At 42.2% G+C, this 12,018-nt stretch overlaps 1 protein-coding gene and 1 long non-coding RNA gene across 3 annotated transcripts in view; one reads left to right on the forward strand and one right to left on the reverse strand.

Annotated features, from left to right (window-relative positions):
* The window catches only part of LOC110599469 (uncharacterized), a 92,634-nt gene that overhangs the window by 22,474 nt on the left and 58,142 nt on the right, over window positions 1–12,018 (forward strand). For both annotated transcript variants that reach the window (XM_078026984.1, XM_078026985.1), the window contains exon 3: window positions 9,826–11,969. In XM_078026984.1, the coding sequence (XP_077883110.1) occupies window positions 11,962–11,969 (8 nt within the window). In that variant the 5' untranslated portion in view covers window positions 9,826–11,961. The remainder of the gene's footprint in view (window positions 1–9,825; window positions 11,970–12,018) is intronic.
* On the reverse strand, window positions 5,588–9,306 carry LOC144368237 (uncharacterized). The gene is made up of 2 exons (XR_013428013.1): window positions 7,812–9,306; window positions 5,588–7,132 (listed from the first exon to the last, which is right to left on the reverse strand). It is a non-coding gene; the product is annotated as an uncharacterized LOC144368237 (long non-coding RNA).

Raw genomic sequence — 12,018 nt, forward strand, 5'->3', positions numbered from 1 at the left:
GATAATACTCTTTCTCTTTTTGTTATTTACTGTAAGCTGGAACCAATAAGTGCATTTTGGATGGTATGTGTAATCTCCTGTTTATGACAGGATTGAGGCACAAAGCAGAAATCCTACAGACCCATGGACCTATCCCTTGGAAGCAGATATATCTTATAAAAATCTTATTATATCTTATAAAAACCCTAAGGGATTTTATAAGATATAATTCTGGAAATGTAATTTCCTCCTTTTTGCTGCCTTCCTAAGGATGTCTTGTATCCATTATTGTTTGGTATCCCAAACTTTGAAGAAGAGCTCAGGACACCTAGCAATATTAGTGCAATGGTCTGGGAGTGGATGTCCACTGCCTCCTTTCATTCGGGAAACTTATGTCCCATTCCTCTGACTTAATGTGGATAACCGAACAGAGAGAGGCTTCTTTGACCTGGCCTAGTTCCTCCTAACCTTCGAAATTTTACACATTTGAGAGGGCCCAATTGCCATTTCTAAAATGCTTCATGATACCTTATTCAACCAGATTTGTTCCTAAACATCCAGAACACAAATACAGGAACCTACAAGGGTGAGGATTTGAGTGAGAAAATGTTCATGCAAAAAAGAGAAGTTAAGCCAGGTGGCACATGCCCGTAATCCCAGGTGGGAGGCTGAGATAGGAGGATCACGAGTTCAAAGCCAGCCACAGCAAAAGTGAGGCACTAAGTAACTCAGTGAGACCCTGTCTCTAAATAAAATACAAAATAGGGATATGGCTCAGTGGTTGAGTGTCCGTGAGTTAAAACCCTGGTACCAAAAAAAAAAAATAAAAATAAAGAGAGAGAGAGAGAGAGAGAGAGAGAGAGAGAGAGAGAGAGAGAGAGAGAGAGAGAGAGAATATATTAATGTAGTCAGGAGAACTTTGATTTTGGCATCTCTTGACTTACTTAAGGCCCTTACTCAGCGAGGTATTGTCATGATTTTACATGGAAGTCATTTTTATGTGACAGCCATCTTAGTTCCTGGGAGGAAAAATGAGACCAAAAACCAGAATATCGTCTGTCACTTGTGTGTGTGTGTCAAAGAATACAAGAAAAGAATATGTGTATTTAAGTAGATTCTTCTCTGGTCTAGGCTTTGCAATTGGAATTCAGTTTACTCAGGAAAAAATCAGTTACTTGTTTTTATCTCACACAGCTGTGAGGAAAATAAGCCTACCACACTATACAACGTGATTGAGAACATTTGTTTCTCAACATTTCAGGCTGGCTGGTGTCAATACAGAGCGGAATAGTCTTTATATAGTACTTTTCCAAACCTCCCTTTCCCTTAGGAGGCCCTCAGTAGAAGGTGAAGATGTTTGCAGGCACTTCTTTTGAATTATTTACAGAGAAACGAATTTACGAAGATGTCTCAGAAAAAAAAATAGTAAAATATGCTGCTGGAGAACAGGTCACCTATGTCTTCATGGGATAGGAATGATCCCCATAAATAGATGAGTTTTTAATTTCCTTACTAATCTAAATAATTAGTTAACAGATGCCCTCTTTCATTATTCAAACACTGATTGAATTTCTGCAATATGCTCTACTATTGCTTTGTTTTTTTCATTCCTAAAGCCCAATAGTAGAAAGAGGGGAGATTTTTCCATTGAACGCATCCTGGAACCAATCAATGCAAAGTAAATAAGATCTGGGGATTTGATGTCCAACAAAATGTGGTAGCACACCCTTCCCACATTATCCACCACACCACTGTGTATACAGTAGGTTCAAGGGCACAACTGACCCCGCGCTGTGTGAGAGTGTGTGCGTGTGCATAGGGAGAGAGAGAGAGAAAGAAGGAGTGAGAGATTCAAACAACAGCAGTAACAAAACCCTGTAGCCAGTTGTGGGAAGTCACAGATGGGCCTGGCATTTTCAAGGATCTGTCACAGGTTTGCCATGTTCGACCATTTCTTCCAGGGGTCATTCCTTTTCTTTGGTCCACGGTCCATCTTCTAGGCTCTGATTTTTTGGCTGGGGAAAATTTGGCATCCTACTCCGATTTTCACCCTCCTACTGAATGAAGGTTTTTGGGTTATTGTGGCTTTTTTTTTTTTTTTAAAGTCAACTTCCTTATTTATCTGGGCAGTGAATGAGGCCACAGTTAGAGATTCCAACTCTGATGAGCTAGGGAGAGAGATATTTCTCCATTCTTAGATTTCGCCCATCCCATCAGTCTAGATTGTCTGGTTCTCTGGCCTGACTCCCCCAGATCATTCTTCACTCTCTCTTTCTGCTCATACCATATGACCTCTCTGTTCTCCTCTCTCTCATCTTGGTCAGAGGCCTGGCTCTCAGATCTCTTGAATTCAAGAAACCCCAATAAGCTGCCCCGATGATCAACTCAAAGAAAGATTTTTTTTCTCGGTGATCATGTTCTGGGTTGGCAGAAAGTGATCATAGGAGGCAGATTAGAGAAACAGAGAGGGCCAAGCACCCAGCTGGTGTCTAAGACCACTCACTGATAGACCCCGGAGGTGAAGAGCACTAGAATCCCTGAGCTCCTCTGGCATAGCTCTCTCATTTTATAGAAAAAGAGACTGAAGATCATAGAAATAAGAGATGACCCTAGCCCTCACACCTAGAAGACATCTAAATGGTCCCATCGCTTGCTTCCTGGCCCAGCATTCCTCTGTCACTCATAGCTATCCTGTGGCCACTGTCCATTGTGCTGCCCAGGGCTCCTCTCCTGTTTCTACCAGAAGGAGAGCAGGCAGAACTCTCTACTGTGATCCGCTGACTCCCAGGCCGTGTTCCTGTCTTTGAAGCTGAATGAAACTCTTCCAAAGTCAGGAAATTGGGAGGGGTCAGCACGAGAATTAGTAGAGGTTACTAAGCTTGTTTGTTTTTTTTTTTTTTTTTTTGAACTTGTACCTGTTGATTAATTAATGGAAGAAAGCTACTGAAGCCCAAACACAATTTCACCCCGCGTTAGTCATTCCTGGATGGGGAAGAGGGAATCACGTTAACGTTGGCAATTGCTATTCTGCTCATGTCTCCGGAGCCCATGGCTCTGGCCCACAGAACATGAGCTCATGAGCTCATGGATTAATTGGGTTAGAAATTAAATGAATGCTTTTTTCCTTCTAAAGGAGAAGGAGAGCCGCCCCATACTAAGACTAGCAATTAAAACTGCCAGAAGACACTTGGCAGGAGTGTCAACAGCAAGGAACACACTAAGGGGAAAAGAACAAATGCTTTACCTCCAGCAAGAAAGAGAGAAAGCAGATCTAGGCTGATGGCTGCAGGGTGGGGACTGGATGGATTTACAACCATTTAGATAAGCTCAAAGACACGGGTGAGAGACGGGGGAAGACGTCAGACTGTGCTATGTGGATTTTTTTTTCCTTCCATGAAAATGAAAGAAACTTCTGGATGAAATGTCAAGTTAGTTGAGAGAATGCTAAAGTTCCATGCAAACCTATATTCTGTGATGCTCAGTAAAACCCCAATCTAGGTTCACAGTTGATGGAGTTCCCTCCTCCTTTCCTCAAAAGGTCCCTTGTTATTTCTGGGAGTTCCCAAACAGGTGTCTTACCTGTGTCCAGCTCTGTCAGCACAGCCTCTGTGAGGTGCCTGCTCCTTGCCTAACTCTCATGCCCAAGAGTCCCTAGGAGAAGCTTCCCTGCTGACCCGGCTCTCTCTGCACCCTAGTGTCTATCCCAAGTGCCTCCTCCCAAACCTCCCAATGCTGCCAGCCTCTAGGCAGTGGTCAAGAGAATGTGTTGCTCAAAATCTCAAAGATATCTCAAGGAAAAGAACTTGTGACTTCTGATCTTCACCTTTCCATCCATAAATATTCAGAGACAGACCAGGGAGTCACATGAAAAAAATCCAACCAAGAAATCCTTACTGATGGCCTGGTGTGCACTGGCTGAGAGGCAGCGATGAGCACACAGGCTGAACACTTTCTCTTTTCCATCCCCTGTCCCTGGCTCCCATCCTCCAAACCTATTATCCCACCTTCTCTAGTTACAAAACAAGAATTCCCATGGGTATTGATAAATTAAAAAAGATCCTGGGAGAAAGACATTCTCCACAGTAGCATGGCTGGAGCTTTAGCTCTGCAAGCCAAAGATGCTCCATATGTCTAAAAAAAATCCACATACCTAAATTTCAGATAATCACCTTTTATGAACTTGGTCAAGCATTAACTTAATTTTCTGATAGTTTTAATATACGGCAGAAGGAAGAGGTTTGGAAAGCACATTTAATTATAGCGAATATTCTAGTTTTGTACAGCTGGTGTATTTACAAATATTCAAAAGCTCTTTGAATATTCGCATATTTGCAAAATATGATATGTTTGTAGCAAAATATGCCACCTCACTCCACATTGCCCTTAGTAATTCATAAAAATGTATTGGGGCCAACATGGTAGTGCACGCCTGTAATCTCAGCAGCTCAGGAGGCTGAGGGTGACAGTTGCAAGATCAAGGCCAGTTGGGAAAGTTAGTGAGACCCTGTATCAATATTTAAAAAAAAAAAAGGAAGGGGGCTGGGGCTCAACTGGTAGCATGCTCGCCTGGCATGCACGAGGCACTGGGTTCGATCCTAAGCACCACATAAAAATAGAAAATGAAGATATTGTGTCCACCTAAAACAAAAAATAAATAAATATTTTTAAAAAGGGAGGAGATGAAGCTCAGTTGGTAGAGTGCCTCTGGGTCCAATCCCCAATATCACACATGCACACATGCAGAAATTATTGGGCACCTGCTACATGCCAAAAACTGTTCTAGTGATTGGAATGTAGCAAAGAACAGGATGGATAAAATACAATGTCCGCCTTCAGAGAGGCAAGCACTCTACCAACTGAGCTATATCCCCAGCTTAATAGGATAATTCTTGTTGCTCACCCAGGGAAAAGACTGAAAAGGGTCTGGGTGGAAGTGGGGAGTCTAATTAGGAGAGTATCCAGATAATTGAGGTAAGAAGTGGTGGAGCCTCCCTCCAGGGTGTCAGTAGAGGAAGCGGAGGAGAGAATGAACACGTTATGTTCTCTCATAATTCAGAATGTTAATTTCATGTCACTGTCTTATAACATTTGATTTCTCTGACAATGTAAGATTTGGGATTTTTTTTTTGATGATGAAATGAGTTAATATGTGTAAAGTGCAAAGACGGCATCTGATGCATGATAAGCATTTGATTGATGCTAGTTGTTGCTGAACATTTTCTATTTGTTTTCTGCCACCACTACTTCTAAAAGGAATTTATTACAGCTAATAACGAAACTGCGTCTCCACGTACATCATTAGTTAAAATGAAAATAAAGATCAGGATCATGTATAGGAGAAGAGGATTGTAATTAGACCGGAAATTAGATTGTTATTATTAAAATTAAGCCCTAATTTGATTTCCATGTTTCCTGAGAATCAAGACAAAAAAAAAAAAAAGAAATACCATAATTTATAAGGTTCTCTTTGATATAAGAAAAACATCAGTTTTCAGTGGACCCAGATTTGTTCTTGGCATGAAATTTCATTTGATTTTTAACACACAGACTTTGATTATTAGTATATAACATCCTTAACAGCAATTCAAGAGATAATACAGAGATACTCTTTGCTTATTACTTCTTTTATTGACTCACAATAAAATTATTAAATAATAACTCAGTAAAGCCATTACAGAGACATCATGGTACGGTGAGGGGAGCATTAGATAAGTTCTTAGAAAAATCTGTGAGTCCCGGTTGTACCTACGTGAGCTGAAACAACCTTTTGAAGTTTAGTTCCAATATCTAGGGAACGAACCCTATTTTAAGACCTTCTCTGTCCACCTTGCAAAATGGTTGTGAGACACAAATGAGATGACATATTTAAAATATCATTACAAATTGTAAAGCATCATATGTACTTATTATACTAATCAAATCTAAATGCTGAATTAATTTAATCCAAGTTCATAAAGTTTTATTCACTCAACAGGAAAGAAAAATGCTATCTTGATTCACTCAATCACCCTGTCTTTATTGAGGGTTCTCTCTGTCATGGTTATAGGTGCTGAACAGGGAAAATAAACTAACTCAATAAAGTCCAGGACTACCTCATGAAAATTTTATGCTAGTTCAGAGAGTCAAATACATAAAAAACACATTTACTACAATTAGGCGATAACAAAGGATATGGAAAAAATTCGAGGATAAGCGTGAATCTAGAGAAATGAGGCGTGAATGGGTTCCCTGGCTGTCTTTCTCAAATATCACTTTCCATCTGCACTTTTGACTGGAGTCTACTTCATGCATTTATTCATCATTTCAATAAACATTTACAGAGCTGCTCCCGTGTGCTAGAGTCTGGGTAGTCAGTTTGAATACTTGCCAGTTTATTATCAAATTGATACACTCGTATCTGCGGCCCTGCATCTTGTGATCAGCAGCAGACATGGGGGTAACCTCTATCCAGGGAAGGTGAAGAGGGAGCCAAACTAATGGCCATCTATCTGCCTGAAATTGCCAACTCCAGCCTTTTCTCCCTCTGCCCCTTACCCCCATGTGTTGGGCTGCAATAACAAAGCACCATAGAGTGGTAGCTTAGCCAACAGTTTATTTCCTCACTGTTCCAGCGCCTAGAAGTCCAAGATCCAGGGGTCTGCAGGCTTCGTTTCTCTTGAGGTCTCTCCTCTTAGCTTACATCTGGCCCGTTTCTTATTACGTCTTCACATGGATCTTCTCTCTTTCTAAATTCTTTCTTTATAAGGACATCAGCCAGATCCAAATAAAACCCACCTAGCAGCCTCATTTTAACTTAAACACCTCTGTAAAGGCTCTGTCTCCAAATTCAGTCATTTTCTGAGGTTTGGGGGGATAGGTCTTCAATGTTTGAATTTTGTGGGAGACACAGTTCAGTCCATAACAATCCACTTCTTACTTTAGTCAGACCTTTCTGCCAGTATCCCCACACATCCCTAGTGTCTCTGTAGCTTGGAATTTCCTCTTCTCCTCACCAAATTCCCATCCATCCTTCAAGAATGCCATTTCCTCTGGGAACCTCTACCTGATCAGCCCAGCAGGTATGGTGAGTCCTTGGTCTTTCTTTACAATTCATAGCATGTACCAAAGTCCCTTGAATTGCACAGATGAATCAATATGGTTAGGTTATAAATTTCTGGAAGGTAAGAATCAAATCTTAATTGTCTTTGTATCTCCTCTATATAATTTCCCCAGTATGGGCTGGCATTATAATATACACACATTAAATATGTTTTTTGATGAACTGGAAGTTTAGTATCTCATTGATATGCAAGCCTTTCACTGGCAATAAAGGCAAGTAAATAAACAAGAAGATGGCTGTTGTTAAGCCTGCTTGTTCCAAGATGTAGTTTCCTTAAGGTTTTATTTATTTATTTCCTTTGGTTCCAGAGATTGAACTCAGGGGCACGCAACCATTGAGCCATATCCCCAGCCCTATTTTGTATTGTATTTAGAGACAGGGTCTCATTGAGATGCGTAGTACCTCACTTCTGCTGAGGCTGGCTTTGAACTCATGAATCCTCCTATCTCAGCCTCCCAAGCCACTGGGATTACAGGTAACCCAGCAGGGGTATTTCTTATTATTCACTGAGATCTTACTTTTACTTTTAACTTTATCTGCTGATAGAAATGTCTACTCCATCGAAAAGAGGTTAATATGCTTCCTCTGGTAAGATAATAATGTTAGTGCAAAGTGATGTGCTGAGTGATAATTTTCATCATCCACCATCACAGATTGATTTGTTTGGGGGTTTCTCGGTTCCTTTCTAAATTCAAACGGACCACCTAACCCATCACCCACCCCTGACACCAACCTTAAAGCCTTGCCGAGTAGCTGGCCTTCAGTACTGCTCTCTGCTCTTTCCTGAAACTGGATGTGGAACTGATGGGCTGAGTTTTGTGGTTGCATAAATGGGGATTTTGTGAAATTCATCATTGAAAGAACTGTCTGCACCCTAGTTTTTTTTTTTTTTTTTAAGCAAAAATAATTTTTGTTAGAGAAGAGTGGAAGACCCATGCTGCAGTTGCTGTGTGCGTGCTCCCTGGCCATCTGGCAGCTCTCAGGGCTGCTGGTTGGATTAGTGGACATCACTCAAAAGCAGGTCAGTGCAGTGGCTAAAAGCCATGGTCTCCAGTCAGCCTGCCAGGCTTGAAGTCTCAGCTCTGCCACTTACCAGCATGGAGGCCTGAAGTAGGTTTGACTTAACTTGTCTGTAAAATGGGATTGATGAGAACATCTGGCTCAGAGCACTGAGGACTTTATGAGTGAGCATATGCAAAGAACTTAGAACAGAGGCTGGGACTCATTAGCTACTCACCCAGTGTTAGGTATTTATTGGTATTTTCTGTGTCTTTGTAATAAACTCCCTTACTAATTCCAGCTTAAGACTTGTAAAGCACCAGCTTTGGTCCTTTTTATGCCTCCTACCCAACCCTACAAGGTGGCTTTCCCTTTCTTAGCTAGGAATTTATTGAACCAAAATGCTTTTCTCTAAAGCAGTGAGCTTAAAGTGGAAAATGTTGGGGTAGCTAGTTCTCCCCCCCCCCCGTTTCTTTTCATCTCCTTGGCCACTGTCCAAGGCAAGCCACCTCATCCTCAGTCTGGACCCCAGTGACTTGGCCCCTAAAATCTGTTCTCTAGTAAAGGCATCTCTGCAAATCTGATCAAGTTACTTCTCTCCTGAAAATATTCAATTTCTTCTTATTATCCTTTGGATCCAATGACCTTCCCCTGTCCTCCCAGGCCCTACCCAACCTTGCTTGATCTTTCAGACTTTTGGACATGCCCAGCACATCCCCACTTCAGGATTTTGCCCATGCTGTCCCATCTGTTTGAACGCTCTCCAGATCTGTGCAGGCATGGCACCTTGTCATTCAGACCTGAGCTCAGACAAGCAGCAGAGAGCCATAGCCACAGCATGACTTGGAGCCAAATTGCCTGGATATAAATCTTGGGCTTTACCACTTGCTGGCTGTATGATCTTACAAAAGTTACTAGGCCCCAGGTCCACATCTGCAATAAAAATTATAACAATACCCACAACAGACCTTTTTGAGGTTAAGGCCATTTACATTCATTAAAAACAACAAGAACCGGGTGCCGTGGCGCATGTCTATAATCCTAGCATTTCAGGAGGCTGGGGCTGGAGGATTGCGAGTTTAAAACCAGCCTCAGCAATGTTGAGGTGCTAAGCAACTCAGTGAGACCCTGTCTCTAAATAAAATGTAAAATAGGGCTGGGGATGTAGCTCAGTGGTTGAGTGTCCCTGAGTTCAATCCCTGGTACCCTACTAAAAAACAAATAAGCAAACACCCCCCCCAAAAAAAAAAAAACTCAAAAAACATCAACAACAAGCCTGGCATGATAGTGCTTACCTGTAATCCCAGAAATTTAGGAGGCTGAGGCAGGAGGCTCACAAATTTGAGGCCAATATCAGCAACCTAATGAGATTCTTAGCAATTAGTAAGATCCTGTCTCAAAATAAGAAATGAAAAGGACTGAGAGTGAAGCTCAGGGATAAAGCGTTCCTGGATTCAGTAGCTTATCCCCAGAACAAAACAAAAAACAAACAAACAATAAAATAGTGATTGGCACACAGTCAATATTACTTCTTAAGTTTTCTTTAAGAAATGGAAATGCTCTTTCTTCAAAGAATCCTCTGACCTATTCCAAGTTACTACCTTCCCCATGACAGTTGCTTAATATGAAAGTCCCTTAACTTTTTTTCTGTATGTCATTTCCAGAGATCTCTTATGTGTGAATTGATTTGCTCTCCAACTAGACTGAAGATTCATGGTGACAAAAATCCCCTCTGCCTTATTCCTTAGGAGCTTGCCAACCCGTCTCTCAGAACAGCACTTGACACATACTCTCAGTAAACATTAAGTGCAAGGAACCAGAGTTCAAGACCTGCTTCACCAGTGCAGAAGTTTTCATCTAGGTACCTGCCTCCACAGGGCTGATTTTCTTCAACTACAAAATGCATAATAGTCTCTCTACCTCGAGGGTTATTGTACAGTATGCATACCAAAAGGTTAATAGTGATTATTATCTTTGGGAGATGAAATTCAAAGGGTTTATTTTTTTCATTTTGCTCATCTGTGTTACTTTTAAAATAATGAGCATGATTTTATTTTGTAATTAATATCACTTTAAAATCAAGTATTTGTAAAGGATGGAACATAGTGCCTGATTCACTGCAGGTATTTAATAAGCAATGTTCATACTCCTAAGCTTTTTGATGAGCTTGGAAAGGCCCCCTTCTTCAGTGGCACTGAGATGTTTCCTCACGTCCCAGCCTGAGGCTTGGGTCTCAGTCACCACCTGGTCCCAGCAGGGAGGACGTGCTCCTTTCTCTGGGTTCAGTGGCTGGTCTTTTAGACCAGCACATCCTCACCCTTTGGAGCTCAAGTTCACCTCCTGATTGTGGGTGGCTGAGCTTGCCATGGTGCTTAGTATGCATCCCACGCCCGGCAGGCTGCAGAGAATATTAACATGGCAAATTCCATTGTTTGTCTCCCCCCCAACCCCCAAATCATTTTCAGTGTTGAGGAAAGCGGTTGTGCCCAGCTGCTGGAATCTAATCAGGAGCATATCTGCACGGCCCTGGGAGATGGGGATGATACAAAGCTCTGATTCTTCAGCTGGTGAATTTCCAGGACTAGATGGGGGGGCTTGCCCACCCCCCGTCCTTCATGCGGTGGATGAACCAAATGCTTATTCATTGTGAGCTGCAGGAGGAGAGCAGGACATCCCTTGTTCAGGGCCATCAGCGGCAGCTGATGATGCAGGAGGCAGGGGAACAGGAGTGAGTCCTCATTTTTCACCCGGAATCCTATGGCTTTTGCTCTTGTCAGGTTATCTGTCAGTGCAGCCGGCTCCAGCCAAGGCTTCTGGGTCCTAATGACCCACTTTGTATTTGGCCCCCTTGACTCTGTGATTATGTCTTTGAAGATGAGTTTGAAAGAATTTGAAAGTCAGTGCTTTGATTCCCAGCAAGCAAAGGAGAAACACAGCTTCTCAAAGCAGGTTCAGGGTTCTGTGGGTTTTGTAAACATGCTGGTGTTTTTGGAAGACAGGAGAGATCCAGTAGCCTGTAAGGAGAAGAACTCCATGACTGCTAGAGGGGTCTGCAGTTCAAAGCTGTATTACTGCAAATTCCAAATGACAGGTGAGAAGCTTTTACCTGGCTTTCTGGGGGTCTTGACCCCTGACTAGGGAGCCTAGGGGAAAAGTGAAGGGCAAGTTCATAGTCCAGGACACTCTAAGCCAAAGTATTGTTTTAGTCATCCAAAATAAGGCCTGGGCAAGGCAGAGACTTATCTCACTATAGGTGGGTTTTCAGGGAGTGCCGATATTAGGGAAGAGAGATTCTGGGGATAAATTCTCTATTCCTTCCTATGGCAGCCTCTCCATCTATCCATCCATCATCTATCCATCCAAAACAGCAATTTTTTTTGATACTGCAGATTGAACCCAGGAGCACTTTACCACTGAGCTACATTTCAAGTCTTTTTTTTTTTTTAACTTGCAATCCTACTGCCTCAATCTCCAGGCATGTACCTCCATACCCAGGCTCAAAACAGCAATTTATAAACATAATATGTCCTGTAGAAGGCAGCAAGTGTCATATGTGTGCACCAGAGTCTCGGGGTCCTACTTATAGGGTTCAAGGCTTGATTGGCTTTGTGTCCAAGGGTAAGTCATCATGCATCTGTTGACATCTGTAAAACAGGGCTTGGAATCTGCCTCATACAGTATTTGGGAGGAGTCAACGAGGCAGCCTATGTTCAACTCTCAGCATAATGTTTGGCGCGTCCTAAACACACCACAAATGGAGGCTACTGCCATTGTTTCAACAGAAGACCCAGAGGGGAAAAAAAAGTCATGGTCCCTGACCTTGACCCTCTCGTGAGGATGTGCCCAGTTGACAGGGTGGCCAAGACCAGGAGTCAGCTTGTCTTATGCTGGGGTAAGTGAGCTTTCCTTCCAACCTTGACTTTAAACTCTCAGACCTGCAG

This window comes from Ictidomys tridecemlineatus, chromosome 11 (genome assembly GCF_052094955.1).
Source record: "Ictidomys tridecemlineatus isolate mIctTri1 chromosome 11, mIctTri1.hap1, whole genome shotgun sequence".
NCBI classification, from domain to species: Eukaryota; Metazoa; Chordata; class Mammalia; order Rodentia; family Sciuridae; genus Ictidomys; species Ictidomys tridecemlineatus.